Below are 21,379 nucleotides of genomic sequence, written 5' to 3' on the forward strand. Positions count from 1 at the left end.
CTGGGTGAGTGGTCACTGTTCAGCCCCTCTACCCATGATCCCACAACCTCCAGTAAGTCTGCGATGTGCAGGTGACCGCAATTAGGTTGGGACCCTCAAGACATCTGCCAATGTCATTGTGTGCAATGGGGCATCACTTGCAGGAGCTTACCTTCTCATCAGTTGGTGATGTCAGCGTTGCGACCAGGCGTAATGGGCGCAAGCAGAAAATTAAGACATTTTGAGGGCACAATAGTGGCCTGGATGTTGACACTTAAGTTATGCACATGTATATATTTCTATCATATTATAATTTGTTCACTTGCTTATTATGTGCATTTTGTGGTATGTCCTTGTTCATGTGGTATGTTTTAACAGATTTTCTTCAGGGTGTCTGAAAATCTACAGGTAGTGCATTCTAAATTCTCAGTCACCCATTGCATAAAAAGTTATTTTCTTACTCTACCTCGTTTTTTTTGCCAAATACCTTAATATCGTGTCCTCTGTTAAGTTATTGACCTTTCAGTTATTGCAATCAGTTTGAGGCTCAGGCCCTCAAAAATTCTTCATTCACGTACAAGGGAGCTGGGAGGCAAAAGGGAAAATGTAAGTCACAGCAGAAAGTCTTTATACAATCATCAACAAATGGAATGAAAACGCTAAAAATTTGGGGGCAGTGGAGACGACATAGGAGAAGGACGGGAGCCTCGGTGCGGTCCCCGATAAGAAATAATCATAGGTTTGTCCCGGGGAGGATAGATGGGGGATTTGGAGCATGGCAGAGAGCTGGGGTTGTGCAACTGAGAGATCTGTTCGTAGACGGGACGTTTGCGAGTCTGGGAACGCTGACGGAAAAATATGGGTTGCCCCAAGGGAATGCATTTCGGTACATGCAATTGAGGGCATTTACGAGGCAACAGGTGAGGGAATTCCCGCAGCGCCCGACGCAGGAGATTCAAGACAGAGTGATCTCAGGGACATGGGTGGGGGATGGTAGGGTGTCGGATATATACACGGAAATGAGGGACGAGGGGGAGATCATGGTGGATGAGCTGAAGGGGAAATGGAAAGAAGAGCTGGGGGAAGAGATTGAGGAGGGGCGGTGGGCTGATGCCCTACGTAGGGTAAACTCGTCGTCCTCGTGCGCCAGGCTAAGCCTGATACAGTTCAAGGTTTTGTACAGGGCGCATATGACCGGAGCAAGGCTCAGTAAGTTTTTCGGGGTAGAGGATAGGTGTGGGAGATTCTCGAGAAGCCCAGCAAACCACACCCACATGTTTTGGTGATGCCCGGCACTGCAGGGGTTCTGGGTAGGGGTGGCAAAGGTGCTTTCGAAGGTGGTGGGGGTCCGGGTCGAGCCAGGCTGGGGGTTGGCTATATTTGGGGTTGCAGAAGAGCCGGGAGTGCAGGAGGCGAAAGAGGCTGATGTCTTGGCTTTTGCGTCCCTAGTAGCCCGGCGAAGGATATTGCTTATGTGGAAGGAAGCCAAACCCCCGGGCGTGGAGACCTGGATAAATGACATGGCAGGGTTTATAAAACTAGAACAGATAAAGTTCGCACTAAGGGGGTCGGCTCAAGGGTTCACCAGGCGGTGGCAACCGTTCATTGACTACCTCGCAGGACGATAAAGGAAATGGGAAGGCAACAGCAGCAACCCAGGGGGGAGGGGGGGGGGGAGGGCTCGGGCAGGTCCTCAGGAGTGTTTTTGTATAGATATTTGTACTTGGTTATGTATATTGGATTGTTTGATTTTATCTCTGGAGAGTTATTATTTTTGTATTGGCAGTTGCCATTTAGTTTATATATTATTTATTTATTTGTTAAAACGGTCACTGTTATATATATTGTTTATTGTTGTAAAAAGGTAAACCTTTGTATTGTTTTGTTTGACCGGAAAAAAATTTGAATAAAATATATTTTTAAAAAAACAAATGGAATGAATACGAGGTTGAGGGGATGGGGGTGCAAGGATAGGATAAAAACAAGGTATAGAGTTGACAGCTCTTCAGGATATCGTGGAGCCCCAGGAATTCATGATCAATGCCCCGGACACTGTTCTAAACCATTCTGGTTGATCAAAGTAATTTTGACCATGGAAGGAAATTGTGCTCCCGACCCCCCCCCCCCCACCCCCACCGCTTCTCCATCCTTTGAGCATCTTTGCTTGTTAATTGTAAAATATTGGTTATGTGTTTGCTTTGCTTGCTGGGACAGCGTGGTCAGGCAATAAAAGATCTAGAAATATAGCCTGTCACCGCTAACAGAGGACAGCAAGGGAAAGGGAGGGTATAATGTGGTCGGGTAAGGTAGACTAGGGTTAGGTTGTGTCATGGAGACTTTCATTCCTGAACAACTGGTGCATTGAATTCTTACAGGGCAGACGGAGGCCATTCGGTCCATCGAGTATGCACCGACCCTCTGAAAGAGCACTCTACCCATGTCGAATACCTGTAACCTAACCTGTACACCCCTGGACACAACCCTGGCAATTTAGCATGGCCAATCCACCCAACCTGCACATCTTTGGACCGTGGGAGAAATCCGGGGCACCCAGAGGAAATCCATGCAGACGCAGGGAGAAAGAGCAAACTCCGCATCACCAGAGGCCGGAATCGAACCAAGGTCCCTGGCGCTGTGAGCCAGCGGTGGTAACCACCGTGCCGCCCTGGCTCTTGTGGTGCCTTTCAGGACTGGGTGAGATAAGACCATAAGACACAGGAGCAGAATTAGGCCACTCGGCCCATCGAGTCTGCTCCACCATTAAATCATGGCTGATATTTTCTCATCCCCATTCTCCTGCCTTCTCCCCAAGACCCCTGATGAAGATTGGGTTCAGTTGGAGTCGCACCTGTTTGGATCCTTCATTGTTTTACCACGCTCCTCCGCCCCACCCTCAACTTCCAACACGGCGGCTTGGCGCCTGGAGTTGGGAGGCACGCGCTCAACGGTCGGGCGCGAGAGGCGGGCCTGGATGGCGCCTCCTTGCTCGGGGTTAGGTGACGTCACGGCGCCTGCTCGCAACGTCTCCCCTCCGCTCGAGCCCGTGCGGGCGGCTGCGCGTGCGCGAGCTGGTCACTGTGTGTGTGAGAGAGGAAGAAGAGGAGCCACCGGGGATCAACTATGGAAAGGAACCTTGATCGGCGGCGACGGCGCCTCTCCCCCTTATTCTCGGGGTACCGACCCTGGGTGAGATGCCGTCTCCTCGGGCACTCCAGCTCCTTCTTTCTCGTGGCTTCGCTGCTCCTGTGGCTCCCGGCTTCTGGCAGCCTCTCCGGTAAGTAGCGGTCCCTAATCTCCCTCTGTGATTGCTTAAAATGCAAACCCAGTCCTTGCGTTGCCCCTCAAGCGTTTATTTCTGTGTTCCATTGATTCGTTTTTTCTTAACGCGTTTATTCTGTTCCTTATTTGCTTTGAGATCTCGCTCCTACCTTTTGTGTGCGTGCCCGCGTTATAAACTATTATTTAAAACCTTTCTTCTGAATAGCGGTGATGTGGCTTTGTGGGTCACCCCCAAATCATTATTATTTTTGTCTGCTGAGTGAGTCACATTAATTGTGACCCCCCCCCCCCCCCCCCCCCGAGGCATTATAATGTGGGACTCGTCAAGGTTATTACGCTTGTGTGAAGTTTATGGGAAGGTTGGGGTAGAAATGGTTGTGTTGCAGGCACTTATAGTCTATTGTGATCTGCTACCAACTCATTACAAGATTTTTTTTGTGTGTGCGCTTATTTTGGAAGCAAGATTTTGGCTGTGCCCTGGTTACCTTGGACGTAAAATAAAATATTGCCAGTGGTCGGGTGAGTAAATCCACAGGGTGGTGATGTTGCGTGAAGCCATGCCCCAGGATTGTTTTTCAGCCTTGGCAGATCTCAGTCCATCTGACCGTAAAATTGGACTTTGGATGACGGGTGGAAAAGATCAGCCCGAGTTCCAGTTTCTCAATGTTGCTCAGTGACTCATGTCATGCCAAGGCAGATGTGTGCACATCAGATGAGGACAAATGGTTCACAGTGTCAGTATTCATTGTCAAGATCATGCTTGCAGAATGTCACTTGGTTAAGGTGACTGGAGGGAACTGTACGGCAACCAGGTCACTGGCCTTGAGAAGAGCAGGGTGACAACTTGAAACAAAATTGTACCTGAACCTAGTTGTACAGTTTATTTCTGTGTAATGAATGTAGTTTTGACCAGCTTGAAAGCTTACTTTGAAATATCTGATGCATGGTTATCTATGCTTTCGTTATAGCTGAGAGGGGGAAGGGATAAAAATCGAGACTTATTGTTCAGGTGAATGTCCTTATATTTGCTATATACTGTTCATGGACTTTATGTGTACTGAATGACGAGTTCTTCATTTTAGATTTATTGTCTTTTTTAAATTTTTTTTTATTCCGTCCAATTCCTGAAAGTGCATAATGAACAAACCCCAACAATTGTAGAAACCCTCATTCGCACCCCTCAGCGCAAACTTCACCTTCTTCAGAATCAAAATCTCCAGTAGGTCCCCCTGCCATGCTGAGACGCAGGGTGAAAAAGCTGACCTCCACCCTAACCGGACCCGCCTGTGAGCAATCAGCGAGGTGAAGGCTAAAACATCTGCCCCTGCCTGAAGATCTGGCCGGTTCAACACCCCGAATATGGCTTCTAGGGGACTGGGCTCCACACCAACATATAAGACCCCTGAGATTGTACTAAACAGTGTCCTCCAAAACCTTTCCAGCTTCGGGCAGGACCAAAGCTTATGAGCGCGGTTCGCAGCAACCCTCCCACGTCACTCACAGACATCATCCACCCCCTCGAACAGCTGGCTCATCTTGATTCTGTAAGATGTGTCCTGTACACTACCTCCAGCTGTATCAGCCCCAACCTCGCGCATGAAGTCGAGGCATTCCCCCTCCGCAGCACCTCACACCATCATCCCTCTTGCAGTGTTGCCCCCAGCTCTTCCTCCGTAGACATCCCATCCTTCTCCAGAAACCTCCCATAAATCACCGAGATGACCCCCTCTCTCCAACCTCGCCACTGACAGAACCGCCTCCAACAGCGAGGAGGTAGGTGCTATGGGGAAGGTCGGGGAAAACTTTCCTTGCAAAGTCCCGCACCTGTATATACCGTTCCCCCCCGCACCAGCCCATACGTCTCGCCCATTTCCTCCAAACTTGCAAATCGCACCCCAGAGACATCTGCTTCATTTCCTTAATCCTCTTCTCTTCCCCGTAACCTATTTAGATGATTTATTGTCACCTGTACCAAGGTAAAGTGAAAAGTATTGTTCTGTGTACAGTCCAGTCATGAAAACCCATACATGAAAAACAGGATATATGATAGATACATAGACATTGGGTGAAGCATATGGAGTGTGGTGCTACACAGTAGAGAAGATGCGTGGAGAGATAAGAGTGCCATTCAAGAGTCTGGTAGCAGGGGGAAGAAGCTGTTTTTGAATCTTTGAATCAGACTTTTGTATCTTCTGACTGGTGGAAGAGGTTGGAAGAGAGAATACCCTGGAGGGGAGAGGTCTTTGATTATGTTTTGATTATGAGAGGCCACGGGAGATATAGACAGAGTCCAGGTTTGCGTGATGGACTGGGCTGATTTTGCGACCTTCTAGCTTCTTACAGTCTTGGACTGAGCAGTTGCCGTACCAAGCTGTGATGCAGCCAGATAGAATGCTTTCCATAGTGCATCTGTAAAAAGTGGTAAGAATCAATATTGACATGCTGAATTTCCTGAGGAAATATAGGCGCTGTTGTACTTTCTTGGTCGACCCGGGTGGATCAGGATAGATTGTTGGTGATGTGTACACCTGGGACACCATTGATGCAGACAGGGGTGTGTACAACACTTTGCTTCCTGAAATCGATGACCAGCTCCGGAGTTTTCATAAGAGAATAAATTGTGATTGATTTTAGAGATATCTAAAGTAGTGTCATTATTGTGTCCTCTCCCAGTGGCTTCATCTTAGATCCGTAGGGAGAGCTTTTTCCTAACTATTGGTATTTATGGCAATATTGCAGAATATGGCAGTTAAATTAACTCAGCAGCTGGGCGTTGATCTCTTGTCAGTCAGCACAGGTGTCAAGTTGTGAGATCAATTGAAAATTTTCACAGGCGAGCCTGCGCAGAAAACTGAAATTTCATTTGAGGGGAATAACAACGTTGTGGTATAAACTTGGTTTTAGCTTCATGACAGCAATGGACAAATTTTATTTACATCTTTGGAGGCACTATTACAGCATGATTGGTCCAAGACTAAAAAGTTTTAACATAACATTGTGTCCTGTTTTTTTTTCATATTCCTACCTGGCATTTGGGCATGTATCAATGTTTTAAATGCTGATGAGATAGTTAGTCTCGAATGAAACAATGGAATAGCAACACTGCATACATGTAGAATAGTGAATACATGGATTGGGTTGCAATGTTATTACCTAATTGAAGGCTTCAGATATCTTTGCTCTTGTGGGGTTTATAAATATCATGTTCAACTTCAAGGTTAGGTTACAGTTATGAAACTCTACTTAGTATCTTGTTTTTAGTGACTTTATGCTGTTTTGTTTCTTTAAAGAAAAGGTAAATTGAAGTTCTATTGACGTGTAACTGCCACTGTTTAAAATTCGTAATGTGGAAGACAAGTCTATTAAGTAGCATCATTACCACACATTTCTTTTAAAAAATAAATTTAGAGTACCCAATTCATTTTTTCCAATTAAGGGGCAATTTAGTGTGGCCAATCTACCTAGCCTGCACATCTTTTGGGTTGTGGGGGTGAAACCCATGCAAACACGGGGAGAATGTGCAAACTCCACACGGCCAGTGACCCAGAGCAGGGACCTCGGCACTGAGAGGCAGCAGTACTAACCACTGTGCCACCGTGCTGCCATGTATTTCTTAATCCCTAAGAGGTAACCCTTCTGTAAAACTGTTTCTGCTGCTTGTCCCCATTCCACTCTGCCTCCTAAAGTTCTCTTGATCTTGACCACCCCCAGCCCTCCACTCACCTGCTTTGCAATTTATAATTCTTTCCCAGTTAACTAACTGTTCATGAGATTGACTTCCTGTTTTCTCAAACCTCTGCTCCTCTGCAAGTGCCTTTTCCTGGCCTCCACTCTTCTTATTAATGGCTCCCTTCATTCATATGGTGTCCCCTCGCTACTAAACAGCTGCCATCATCATCAATATCTCTTCAAAGATCCCATCCTTTATCTGTCCTTCCTCTCCATCTACTGTCTATCTGTAGGTAACTTTCCTCCTGAGGTAATTGAACAGGTCAATTACGGGATGTGGGCGTCGCAGGTTAGGCCAGCATTTGTTTCCCATTCCTAGTTGCACTTCAGAAATTGGGGGTGAGCTTCCTTCTTGATCTGCTGATGTCTCTGAGGTACACCCACATTATGGTTAGGGAGGAAGTTACAGGACTTTGCCCCAGCGACAGTGAAGGAACGGCATGTATTTCCAAGTCAGGGTGTTGAGTGATTTGGAGGGAAATCTCCAGGTGATGGGGTTGCCAGGTATCTACTACTCTTGTCCTTTTAGATGGTAGTGGTCGTGGTTTTGGAAGCTGGTGTCTAAGGAACCTTGGGGAGTTACTGCAGTGCAACTTGTAGATGGTACACACAGCTGCTACTGTTTGTGGTGGTGGAGGGAGTTGAATACATATACATTGATACATAGAACATACAGTGCAGAAGAAAGCCATTCAGCCCATCGAGTCTAGCACCGACCCACTTAAGCCCCAACTTCCACCCCATCCCAACACCCCCCCCCCCCCCCCCCCCCCAAACCTTCTTTGGACACTAAGGAAAACATAGCATGGCCAATCCACCCAACCTGCACATCCTTGAACTGTGGGAGGACACCGGAGCACCCGGAGGAAACCCACGCAGACATGGGGAGAATGTGCAGGCTCCGCACAGACAGTGACCCAGCGGGGAATCGAACCTGGGTCCCTGGCGCTGTGAAGCCACAGTGCTAGCCACGTGTGCTACCGTGCTGCCCGTTTGTGAAACGGGGCGCAATCAAGCGGGCTGCTTTGTCCTGGATGGTGTTGAGCGTCTTGAGTGTTGCTGGAGCTGCACTCATCCGGGCAAGTGGAGAATATTCCATTACACTCCTGACTTGTGCCTTGTAGATGGTGGACAGGCTTTAGAGGGGGTCAAGAGGTGAGTTACGCGATGTAGGATTCCTAGCCTTTGACCTGCTCTGGTAGTAATGTGTCTAGTCCAGTTCAGTTTCAGATCAGTGGTAACCCCCAGAATGTTTATTGTGGGGGATTCACCGATGGCAATGCCATTGAATGTCAAGGGGTGATGGTTAGATTCTCTCTTGTAAGAAATGGTCATTGCCTGGCACTGGCGTGATGTGAATGTAACTTGCTACTTGCCAATCCAAGCCTGAATATTGTCCAGGTCTTGCTGCATTTGGACATGAGCTTATACTCTCCATGACTTCTCCCACTTCTAGCAGTGCTTCCAGGCCCTGTCTCCTATCCTCCCCCACGACTGGCATGTCCAGTCCATCGAGGAACTTGCCCCAGACTTGCTGGGTTTTGGACAGCTTTCTTTGAGGCAATGCCCAACGTGGTGGGGATGAGGGTGGAGCCTTGCCCAAGGGTGGCAGTCTGCGAGGTATCAGAACAGCCAGCTCTCTTCAGGGGGAGGAGGGCTGACGCCCTTGCCTTTGCCTCCCTAATCGCCTGCTGTAGAATCCTGCTTGGTTGGCAGTCAGCAGCACCACCCAAAACTGCAGACTGGCTGTCCGACCTGTCGGAATTTCTCCAAGTGGAGAAAATTAAATTTGCCACCCGATGGTTGGAGGAAGGCTTCCACAAAACATGGGAACCATTCACTCGGTTGTACCAAGACCTGTTTGTAGCCAACAACTGAGAAGCCAAAGAACAGGAGGGGGTAGCCATGACACAGCAAGGAAAGGGGGGTGGGGGAAGAAAGGGGAGTGGGAGGGGTGGCAGGGAAACATGGAGCCCAACCATGCCCAGCTAAAGAACCATGAGAAACAGGGGGAGGGGGTGGAAGGGGGCAGGGGCAATAAACTGAACCAAGGACAAAAAACAAAAGAGAAAACCGGTGGGGAACGAAACACTGGAACCCGCAACCGCTACTGTAAATAATGTAAGGGGAAGAAGAAAACTACGATGTATGTACGTATGTAAATAGTTGAAGCCGACCGATGTGTAAATAGTTTTAGTTTTTCTTTTCCCTTTTTGTCTCCTACTGTTTGTCCATATTTATACCAAAAACTCAATAAAAACATTCTTTAAAAAGTGCCGCTTGATAGTTCTGTTGATCACTCCTTCCATCACATTGCTGATGATGGAGAGTAGACTAATAGGGCTGTAATTGGCTAAGTTATATTGTCATGTTTCTTGCGTGCAGGACACACCTGGGCATTTTCCATATTGCTACGTAGATGCCAGTGTTGTAGCTGTACTGGAACAGCTTGGCTAGGGGTGCAGCAAGTTCTGGAGCACAAGTCTTCAGTACTATGGCCGGAATATTGTCAGGGTCCAAAGCCAGTGCCTTCAGTTGTTTCTTGATATCCAGTAGAGTGAATTGTATTGGCTGAAGACTGACATCTGTGATGCTGGATATCTCTGGAGGAGACAGATGATCCACTTGGCACCTCTGGCTGAAGATTGTTGCGAATGCCTTAGCCTTGTCTTTTGCACATATGTGCTGGACCCCTCCATTATTGAGGGTGGGGATATTTGCAGAGCCGCCTCTCTCAGTGAGGTCATAGAATCCATAGAATGCAGAAGGAGTCCATTCAGCTCATTGAATCTGCAACAACCTTCAAAAGAACTAGGCCCAATCCCCTGCCCGGTTGTTGTTCAATTGTCCACCACCATTCACGGCCGGATGTGGCAGAACTGCAGAGCTTAGATCTGATGCGTTTGTTGTGGAATCTCTTAGCTCTGTCTATTACTTGCTGCTTTTGCTGTTTGCACACAAGTAGTCCTGTGTTGTAGCTTCACCAGGTCGACACCTCATTTTTCGGTATGCCAGATGTTACTCCTGGCATGATCTCCTGCACTCTTCATTGAACCAATATGCCCCAACCATGTTCCAGTCCCTGCCAAAATTGCCTGTTTGAATCCCTTCCGTCTACCTTGCTCCTTGTTTTCCATCTGACTGTGTATTTTGCCTTATTGATCCCCTGCATGACCTGTCCTCTGTTTTTCAGGCCCTTGCAACTGCTCTTTTGTAATTCTTCTCTTGTCCTTCCTAAGGTAGCCAGCATTACTGTTTCAATTGCTTATCTTCCTGACCCCATATGGTACACCTTGAGTTCTCGATGGATCCATTCTTGGCCTGCTCTTCACTGTCTACATTCCACTATAATATAATTCACTGGCATGTAAACAGCTTTCGTAAGTACACAGAAAGCACCACTTCCCTCAATCCCATGACTACTTCTGTGATGTTAGGTTGTGGATGAGTAAAATCTTCACTAGCTGAGTATTGATAACACAGAGACTATTGTTAAAAACCATATCTAAAACTTTACTCTGTGAACATTGACTTTAGCACCAGCTCGAATCACTGGCATAGTTTACATTAAGCTGTGCAAAATTTTGCAACTGAGCATTGCTTACCTCCAGCTTCAGTATTGTCCACTTCTTTCGCTCCATCACTCCACTGCTGCCAAAACTCTTCCTGTTTTATTATTGCATATTAGTCTTCATTGCTGTACCATTTTCTGTGCCTGACTCATTCTGATCTCCCACAAGCTTGTTGAAATTCACTTGCTTGGAGCCTTCCTGTACCAGTTCCTGTTGATTCATCTATATGGGCTAACTGCTAATAAGCTGACATTTTTTTATTTAAAACATTTAAAAAAAAAAAAAATTTAGAGCGCCCAATTCCTTTTTTTTCCAATTAAGGGGCAATTTAGCATGGCCAATCCACCCACCTACCCACAAACACGGGGAGAATGTGCAAACTTAATATATTGAAATTAACCAACTTGTCACCCTCCTCAATTCTGGAATGGTCTGCCTCAACCACACTGTTAGAGTTTGCTACAGCCATGTATTTTGTTATATGTGCTGTGGTTCTCTGATTCTGGCCATCTGCGAATCTCCCCTCCCTCTCCATTTTCCCAGCTTTGGTGTCCTTTTAAAAAAATAATGTATTTTATTAAAGAATTTTCATTTATGCGGCATGGTGCCACGGTGTCAGGGACACGGGTTCAATTCTGGCCTCGGATGCCTGTCTTTGTGAAGTTTGCAAGTTTTCCCCTTGTCTGCGTGGGTTTCCTCCTGCTCTGGTTTCCTCCCACAGTCGAACGGTATGCAGCTTAGGTGGATTGACCATGCTAAATTGCCCCTTAGTGTCCAAAGGTTAGGTGAGGTTATGGGGGTGGGGTGGGGGGAGTGTGCCTCGGTAAGGTGCTCTTTTGGAGGTCGTTGCAGACTCGATGGGCCGAACGGCCTTCTGCCCTGTTGTAATTCTATAACAAACAAAATACACAGTAACGACATGGAAAACCCAATATTTTGAAATGCAGCATTAGAAAAAAACAACCAACCATGCAAAGCCCACCCAGGAAAGAAGCATCCTTTCCCCAGCGATGAGACCTACCCCCCCCCCCCCCCCCCCCCGCCCCCAAACAACTGATGGTGATTAATTCTTTCATGTAGGAAATGAATGGCTGCCCCCTCAGGTAGAACCCCTTGACTGACCCCCTGACGATGTACTTGACCTTCTCCAGATATAAAAATTCCATAAAGTCATCCAATCAGACTGATGCACTGGGTAGAGCAGAGGATCTCCATCCCTGCAGAACTCTCCTCCAGGCTATTAGTGAGGCAAAGGCGAGAACATCCGCTTTCACCCTTGTCCACAACCCTTGGTGTCCTTAGGCCTATTTTTCCATGCTGTCTGCAGTGTGTCAAATCTGGCTGTCCAAGAACTTGCATTTTGATCATAAGACCATATGACATCGGAGCAAAATTAGGCCACTCGGCCCATCGAGTCTGCTCCGCCATTCAATCATGGCTGATATTTTTCTCAACCCCATTCTCCTGCCTTCTCCCCATAACCCCTGATTCCCTTATTGATCAAAAACCTACCTATCTCTGCCTTAAAGACACTCAGTGATTTGGCCTCCACAGCCTTCTGCGGCAAAGCGTTCCACAGATTCACCACCCTCTGGCTGACGAAATTCCTCCTCATCTGTTTTAAAGGATCGTCCCTTTAGTCTGAGCTTGTATCCACTGCTTCTAGTTTTTCCTTCAAGTGGAAACATCCTCTCCATGTCCACTCTATCCAGGCTATGCAGTATCCTGTAAGTTTCAATAAGATTTCCCCCCCCCCCCCCCCCATCCTTCTAAACTCCAAGAGTGCAGACCTAGAGTCCTGAACCGTTCCTCATACAACAAGATCTTCATTCCAGGGATCATTCTTGTGAACCTCCTCTGGACCCTTTCCAAGGCCAGCACATCCTTCCTTAGATACGGGGCCCAAAACTGCTCACAATACTCCAAATGGGGCCTTGTATAGCCTCAGAAGTACATTCCTGGTCTTGTATTCTAGCCCTCTCGACATGAATGCTAACATTGCATTTGCCTTCCTAACTGCCGACTGAACCTGCACATTAACCTTAAGAGAATCGTGAACAAGGATACTTTGTGCTTCTGATTTCCTAAGCATCTTCCCATTTAGAAAATAGTCTATGCCTCCATTTCTCCTTCCAAAGTGCATAACCTCACACTTTTCCACATTGTATTCCATCTGCCACTTCCTTGCCCACTCTCCTAGCGTGTCCAAGTCCCTCTGCAGCCCACCTGCTTCCTCAATTCTACCTGCCTCTCCAAAGTTCTTTGTATCATCTGCAAACTTAGCAACAGTGCCTTCAGTTCCTTCCTCCAGATCATTAATGTATATTGTGAAAAGCTGTGGCCCCAGACCCGACCCCTGAGGTACACCACTAGTCACCGGCTGCCGTCCTGAAATGACCCCTTTATCCCCACTGTCTATCTTCTGCCAGTCAGTCAATCCTCCATCCATGCCAGGATCTTATCCTTGACACCATGGGCTCATAAACTTATTTAACAGTCTCCTATGCGGCACCTTGCCAAAGGCCTTCTGGAAATTTAAATAAATCATGTCCACTAGTTCTCCTTTGTCTAGCTTCCTTGTTACTTCCTCAAAGAACTCTAACAGATTTGTCAGACATAACCTCCCCTTGATGAAGCAGTGCTGACTCAGTCCTATTTTATCATGCACTTCCAAGAACTCCACGATCTCATTGTTAATAATGGACTCTAAAATCTTACCAATGACCGAAGTCAGGCTATCCGGCCTATAATTTCCCGTCTTCTACCTCCCTCCCTTCTTAAACAGGGGTGTTACATCAGCCACTTTTCAATCCTCTGGGACCCTTCCTGCCTCCAGTGATTCCTAAAAGAGCATCACCAATGCCTCCACAATCTCCTGAGCTATCTCTTTTAGAATCCTGGGGTGTAGTCCATCTGGTCCAGGTGATTTATCCACCTTCAGACCTTTCAGTTTCCCCAGAACCTTCTCCTTAGTAATTGTCACTGCACTCTTCTCTGCCCCCGGGGCTCTCCTCGAGCTCTGGCATCCCACTGGTGTCTTCCATCGTGAAGACTGATGCAAAGTAACTATTCAGTTCATCTGCCATTTCTTTGTTTCCTATTATTACTTCTCCAGCCATATTTTCCAGTGGCCCATGTCTATTTTTGCCTCTCTCTTACCTTTTATATATTGAATAAAACTCTTCCTATCTTCCTATTACTAGCTAGCTTGCACTCATACTTCATCTTCTCCCTTATTGCTTTTTTAGTTGTCCTCTGCTTGCTTTTAAAGGCTTCCCAATCCTCCTGGCTTTCCACTAATTCTCGCCACTTTGTATGCTTTTAAAAAAACTTTTATGCTGTCCTTGACTTCCCTTGTCAGCCATGGATGCCTTGTCCTCCCCTTAGCATGTTTGCTGCTCCTCGGGATGAATTTGTGCCTCCCGAATAACCTCCCAAAACTCCTGCCATTGCTGTTCCACTATTTTCCCTGCTGGGCTCCTTTTCCAATCAACTCTGGCCAGCTCCTCCCTCATGTCTTTGTAGTTACCCTTATTTAATTGTAATACCATTACATCTGATTCCAGCTCCTCCCTCTCAAACTGCAGGGTAAATTCTAACATATTGTGGTCACTGCTTCCCAAGGGTTCCTTCACCTTAAGTTCCCTAATCAAGTCTGCCTCATTACACATCACCAAATCCAGAATTGCCTGTTCCCTAGTAGGCTCTGCCACAAGCTGCTCCCAAAAAAATCTTTTTCCACAAATTCCTTTTCTTGGGATCCACTATCAACCTGATTTTCCCAGTCCACCTGCTTATTGAAGACCCCCCCCCCCCCCCCCCCCCATGATTATTGTAATATTGCCTTTTTTACATGCCTTTTCTTATCTCCTGATTTATTTTCTGCCCCACATCCTGACTACTGCTAGAGGGCCTGTACATAACTCCCATCAGGGTATTTTTACCTTTGCGATTCCTCAACTCTACCCACAGAGATTCTATGCTTTCTGGTCCAATATCGCTCCTTGCTATCGATCAGTGCCATGCATGAATTTTTATTAGGTAAGTGAAATAACTTCATCATAGAATTTAGTGCAGAAGGGGGCCATTCAGCCCATCGAATCTGCACCGGCTCTTAGAAAGGACACCCTACTTAAGCCCTCGTTTCCACCCTATCCCCATAACACCACCTAGCCTTTTCGACACTAAGGGCAATTTAGCATGGCCAATCCACCTAACCTGCACACCTTTGGACTGTGGGAGGAAACCGAACACCCAGAGGAAACCTGCGGAGACACTGGGAGAAAGTGTATACTCCACACACACAGCCACCCGAGGCCAGAATTGAACCCGGGTCCTTGGAGCTGTGAGGCAGCAATGCTAACCACTGTGCCACCATGCTGCCCTTGCTGGTTTGATGGGCTAGATGCTGCATTGGCGTGGTGGCACACCTACTTGAACTACCTAACCTGAACTGTCTACCTGAAAACCATGAGGATTCAAAATTTGAAAGGGACAAGGTGCTGAAGTTGCCAGTTAAGACTCTGCGTGTGTCAAGGGATATTGAACAATGGTGGAACTGTCAAGGCCGCAGCTTGATGAGAGCACGTTTTAAAAAAAAAAAAAAAATATTTTATTGAAAATTTTTGGTCAACCAACACAGTACATTGTGCATCCTTTACACAATATTATAACAACACAAATAACAATGACCTATTTTATAAACAGAAAATGAATAAATAATAAATAACAAAAATGAAAACTAACCCTAATTGGCAACTGCCTTTATCACAAGTAACACTCTCCAAAAATATAATTTAACAGTCCAATATATAATTATCTGTAGCAACGACCTATACATATTATACAGTATATATTAACAACCCTGAGAGTCCTTCTGGTTCCTCCCCCCCCCCCCTCCGATCCTGGGCTGCTGCTGTTGCCTTCTTTTTTCCATTCCATCTATCTTTCTGCGAGGTATTCGACGAACGGTTGCCACCGCCTGGTGAACCCTTGAGCCGACCCCCTTAGAACGAACTTAATCCGCTCTAGCTTTATAAACCCTGCCATGTCATTTATCCAGGTCTCCACCCCCGGGGGCTTGGCTTCTTTCCACATTAGCAATACCCTGCGCCGGGCTACTAGGACGCAAAGGCCAAAACATCGGCCTCTCTCGCCTCCTGCACTCCCGGCTCTTGTGCAACCCCAAATATAGCCAACACCCAGCTTGGTTCGACCCGGACCCCCACTACTTTTGAAAGCACCTTTGTCACCCCCATCCAAAACCCCTGTAGTGCCGGGCATGACCAAAACATATGGGTATGATTTGCTGGGCTTCTCGAGCACCTCGCACACCTATCCTCCACCCCAAAAAATGTACTGAGCCGTGCTCCAGTCATATGCGCGCTGTGTAATACCTTAAACTGAATCAGGCTTAGCCTTGCACACGAGGACGACGAGTTTACCCTGCTTAGGGCATCTGCCCACAGCCCCTCCTCGATCTCCTCCCCCAGCTCTTCTTCCCATTTCCCTTTTAGTTCATCTACCATAGTCTCCCCTTCGTCCCTCATTTCCCTATATATATCTGACACCTTACCATCCCCCACCCATGTCTTTGAGATCACTCTGTCCTGCACCTCTTGTGTCGGGAGCTGCGGGAATTCCCTCACCTGTTGCCTCGCAAAAGCCCTCAGTTGCATATACCTGAATGCATTCCCTTGGGGCAACCCATATTTCTCGGTCAGCGCTCCCAGACTCGCGAACTTCCCATCCACAGACAGATCTTTCAGTTGCGTTATTCCTGCTCTTTGCCACATTCCATATCCCCCATCCATTCCCCCCGGGGCAAACCTATGGTTGTTTCTTATCGGGGACCCCCCAAGGCTCCAGTCTTTCCCCTATGCCGTCTCCACTGTCCCCAAATCTTCAGTGTAGCCACCACCACCGGGCTTGTGGTGTAGTTCCTCGGTGAGAACAGCAATGGGGCTGTCACCATAGCCTGTAGGCTAGTCCCCCTACAGGACGCCCTCTCTAATCTCTTCCACGCCGCTCCCTCCTCCTCCCCCATCCACTTACTCACCATTGAAATATTAGCGGCCCAATAATAGTCACTTAGGCTCGGTAGTGCCAGCCCCCCCCCTATCCCTGCTACGCTGTAAGAATCCCTTCCTCACTCTCGGGGTCTTCCCGGCCCACACAAAACCCATGATGCTCTTTTCAATCCTTTAAAAAAAAAAAAGCCTTTGTGATCACCACCGGGAGGCACTGAAACACAAAGAGGAATCTCGGGAGGACCACCATCTTAACCGCCTGCACCCTCCCTGCCAGTGACAGGGATACCATATCCCATCTCTTGAAATCCTCCTCCATTTGTTCCACCAACCGCGTTAAATTTAACCTATGCAATGTGCCCCAATTCTTGGCTATCTGGATCCCCAGGTAGCGAAAGTCCCTTGTTACCTTCCTCAACGGTAGGTCCTCTATTTCTCTACTCTGCTCTCCTGGATGCACCACAAACAACTCACTTTTCCCCATTTTCAATTTATACCCTGAAAAATCCCCAAACTCCCCAAGTATCCGCATTATTTCTGGCATCCCCTCCGCCGGGTCTGCCACATATAGTAACAAATCGTCCGCATACAGAGATACCCGGTGTTCTTCTCCTCCTCTAAGTACTCCCCTCCACTTCTTGGAACCCCTCAACGCTATCGCCAGGGGCTCAATTGCCAGTGCAAACAATAATGGGGACAGAGGGCATCCCTGCCTTTTCCCTCTATGGAGCCGAAAATATGCAGATCCCCGTCCATTCGTGACCACGCTCGCCATCGGGGCCCTATACAACAGCTGCACCCATCTAACATACCCCTCTCCAAAACCAAATCTCCTCAACACCTCCCACAAATAATCCCACTCCACTCTATCAAATGCTTTCTCGGCATCCATCGCCACTACTATCTCCGTTTCCCCCTCTGGTGGGGGCATCATCATTACCCCTAACAGCCTCCGTATATTCGTGTTCAGCTGTCTCCCCTTCACAAACCCAGTTTGGTCCTCGTGGACAACCCCCGGGACACATTCCTCTATTCTCATTGCCATTACCTTGGCCAGGATCTTGGCATCTACATTTAGGAGGGAAGTAGGTCTATAGGACCCGCATTGTAGCGGGTCCTTTTCCTTCTTTAAGAGAAGCGATATTGTTGCTTAAGACATAGTCGGGGGCAGTTGTCCCCTTTCCTTTGCCTCATTAAAGGTCCTCGTCAATACCGGGTGAGCAAGTCCACATATTTTCTATAGAATTCGACTGGGAATCCATCCGGTCCCGGGGCCTTTCCCGCCTGCATGCTCCAAATTCCTTTCACTACTTCTTCTACCTCGATCTGTGCTCCCAGTCCCACCCTTTCCTGCTCCTCCACCTTGGGAAATTCCAGCCGATCCAAAAAGCCCATCATTCTCTCCCTCCCATCCGGGGGTTGAGCTTCATATAATTTTTTATAAAATGTCTTGAACACTCCATTCACTCTCTCCGCTCCCCGCTCCATCTCTCCTTCCTCATCCCTCACTCCCCCTATTTCCCTCGCTGCTCCCCTTTTCCTCAATTGGTGTGCCAGCAACCTGCTCGCCTTCTCCCCATATTCGTACTGTACACCCTGTGCCTTCCTCCATTGTGCCTCTGCAGTGCCCGTAGTCAGCAAGTCAAATTCTACATGTAGCCTTTGCCTTTCCCTGTACAGTCCCTCCTCCACTCCACTCTTCCGCATATTGTCTGTCCACCCTCAAAAGTTCTTGCAGCAACTGCTCCCGTTCCTTACTCTCCTGCTTCCCTTTATGTGCCCTTATTGATATCAGCTCCCCTCTAACCACCGCCTTCAGCGCCTCCCAGACCACTCCCACCTGGACCTCCCCATTATCATTGAGTTCCAAGTACTTTTCAATGCACCCCCTCACCCTTAGACACACCCCCTCATCTGCCATTAGCCCCATGTCCATTCTCCAGGGTGGGCGCCCTCCTGTTTCCTCCCCTATCTCCAAGTCTACCCAGTGTGGAGCGTGATCCGAAATGGCTATAGCCGTATACTCCGTTCCCCTCACCTTCGGAATCAACGCCCTTCCCAGCACAAAAAAGTCTATTCGCGAGTAGACTTTATGGACATAGGAGAAAAACGAGAACTCCTTACTCCTAGGTCTGCTAAATCTCCACAGGTCTACACCTCCCATCTGCTCCATAAAATCTTTAAGTACCTTGGCTGCTGCCGGCCTCCTTCCAGTCCTGGACTTCGACATATCCAGCCCTGGTTCCAACACCGTATTAAAATCTCCCCCCATTATCAACTTTCCCATCTCTAGGTCCGGAATGCGTCCTAGCATCCGCCTCATAAAATTGGCATCATCCCAGTTCGGGGCATATACGTTTACCAAAACCACCGTCTCCCCCTGTAGTTTGCCACTCACCATCGCGTATCTGGCCCCGTTATCCGCCACTATAGTCTTTGCCTCGAACATTACCCGCTTCCCCACTAATATAGCCACCCCCCTGTTTTCCGCATCTAGCCCCGAATGGAACACCTGCCCCACCCATTCTTTGCGTAGCCTAACCTGGTCTATCAGTTTCAGGTGCGTTTCCTGTAACATAACCACATCTGCCTTAAGTTTCTTAAGGTGTGCGAGTACCCGTGCCCTCTTTATCGGCCCGTTCAGCCCTCTCACGTTCCACGTGATCAGCCGGGTTGGGGGGGCTTCCTACCCCCCCCCCCTGTCGATTAGCCATCCCCTTTTTCCAGCTCCTCACCCGGTTCCCACGCAGCTGTATCTCCCCCAGGCGGTGCCCCCCCCGCCCATCCCCTCCCATACCAGCTCCCCCCTCTCCCCAGCAGCAGCAACCCAGTAATTCCTCCCTCCCACCCCCCTCGCTAGATCCCCCGCTAGCGTAATTACTCCCCCCATGTTGCTCCCAGAAGTCAGCAAACTCTGGCCGACCTCGGCTTCCCCCCGTGACCTCGGCTCGCACCGTGCGACGCCCCCTCCTTCCTGCTTCTCTATTCCCGCCATGATTATCATAGCGCGGGAACCAAGCCCGCGCTTCTCCCTTGGCCCCGCCCCCAATGGCCAATGCCCCATCTCCTCCACCTCCCCTCCTCCCCCATCACCACCTGTGGAAGAGAGAAAAGTTACCACATCGCAGGATTAGTACATAAAACTCCTCTTTCCCCCCTTTTTAACCCCCCTCTTCGCCCCCCACATTCGCCCCACCACTTTGTTCAAACGTTCTTTTTAATAACCCGCTCATTCCAGTTTTTCTTCCACAATAAAAGTCCACGCTTCATCTGCCGTCTCAAAGTAGTGGTGCCTCCCTCGATATGTGACCCACAGTCTTGCCGGTTGCAGCATTCCAAATTTTATCTTCTTTTTATGAAGCACCGCCTTGGCCCGATTAAAGCTCGCCCTCCTTCTCGCCACCTCCGCACTCCAGTCTTGATAAACGCGGATCACCGCGTTCTCCCATTTACTGCTCCGAGTTTTCTTTGCCCATCTAAGGACCATTTCTCTATCCTTAAAACGGAGGAATCTCACCACTATGGCTCTGGGAATTTCTCCTGCTCTCGGTCCTCGCTCCATCACTCTGTATGCTCCCTCCACCTCCAACGGACCCGCCGGGGCCTCCGCTCCCATTAACGAGTGCAGCATTGTGCTCACATATGCCCCGACGTCCACTCCCTCCGCACCTTCAGGAAGACCAAGAATCCTCAGGTTGTTCCTCCTTGCGTTGTTCTCCAGTGCCTCCAACCTTTCCACACATCGTTTCTGATGTGCCTCATGCATCTCCGTCTTCACCACCAGGCCCTGTATGTCGTCCTCATTCTCGGCTGCCTTTGCCTTCACGACCCGAAGCTCCCGCTCCTGGGTCTTTTGTTCCTCCTTTAGCCCTTCGATCGCCTGTAGTATCGGGGCCAACAGCTCTTTCTTCATTTCCTTTTTGAGCTCTTCCACGCAGCATTTCAAGAACTCCTGTTGTTCAGGGCCCCATGTTAAACTGCCACCTTCCGACGCCATCTTGGTTTTTGCTTGCCTTCCTTGCCACTGTTCTAAAGGATCCACTGCAATCCGGCCACTTTCTCCTCCTTTTTTCATCCGTATCCAGGGGGGATTCCCTTCTGGTTTACTGCACAGTGTTTTTAGCCGTCAAAATTGCCGTTGGGGCTCCTATCAAGAGCCCTAAGGTCCGTTTCACCGGGAGCTGCCGAAACGTGCGACTCAGCTGGTCATCGCCGCACCCGGAAGCCATGAGAGCACGTTATCCAGCAACGTAATACTTGACACAAAGCAGTGTCATAAGATGTAATTTCTAACCTGTTACATATAAAAGAAAAGCCATAAAACATTTATTCTCATCAAGCAATAATACTCGTGAAAGTCTGTTCCAATTTGAGGTTCTGAGTGTCAGCAATGTGCAGTCCCTGGGTCAGGTATAGCACAACAGATGCAGAGTCAAGTTCCTTCGCTCTTTCCTCATCTGTGCTGAAAAGCTTGCATTTACATTGCACTTTTTACAACCTCAATATGTCCAAAAGCACATTTAAATCATTTAATTCAGACTAAATTTTACCATAGTCCCGTGGAACTGGATTTCTTGTTGAATCCTTGCAGTGAGACAGGAAATATTCATCCCATTAGTCTGAGCTGGATTTGAACCCAGAGGTTAAAAGCCAGTGACTAACACTCAGCCAACAGCACTGAGTGCTTCTACGGATATTCATTGTGTGCGGTCGGTGAGCTCCTCTAATGTGCTGGTTATCTTCAAGTGAGCAAATTGCCAGGACGCATGGGTTCTGCTTCCTGTGCCAGTG

General features: G+C 48.2%; 1 protein-coding gene across 4 annotated transcripts in view; it reads left to right on the plus strand.

Moving 5' to 3' along the window:
* Window positions 1-3,061: 3,061 nt before the first annotated feature.
* Window positions 3,062-21,379, plus strand: part of LOC140396128 (UPF0606 protein KIAA1549) — a 347,260-nt gene continuing 328,942 nt past the window's right edge. For 3 of the 4 annotated variants that reach the window (XM_072484278.1, XM_072484281.1, XM_072484279.1), the window contains exon 1: window positions 3,062-3,253. In XM_072484278.1, the coding sequence (XP_072340379.1) occupies window positions 3,100-3,253 (154 nt within the window). In that variant the 5' untranslated portion in view covers window positions 3,062-3,099. The remainder of the gene's footprint in view (window positions 3,254-21,379) is intronic. The other variant, XM_072484280.1, reaches the window with a different exon arrangement.

This window comes from Scyliorhinus torazame, chromosome 19 (genome assembly GCF_047496885.1).
Source record: "Scyliorhinus torazame isolate Kashiwa2021f chromosome 19, sScyTor2.1, whole genome shotgun sequence".
Lineage (NCBI taxonomy): Eukaryota > Metazoa > Chordata > Chondrichthyes > Carcharhiniformes > Scyliorhinidae > Scyliorhinus > Scyliorhinus torazame.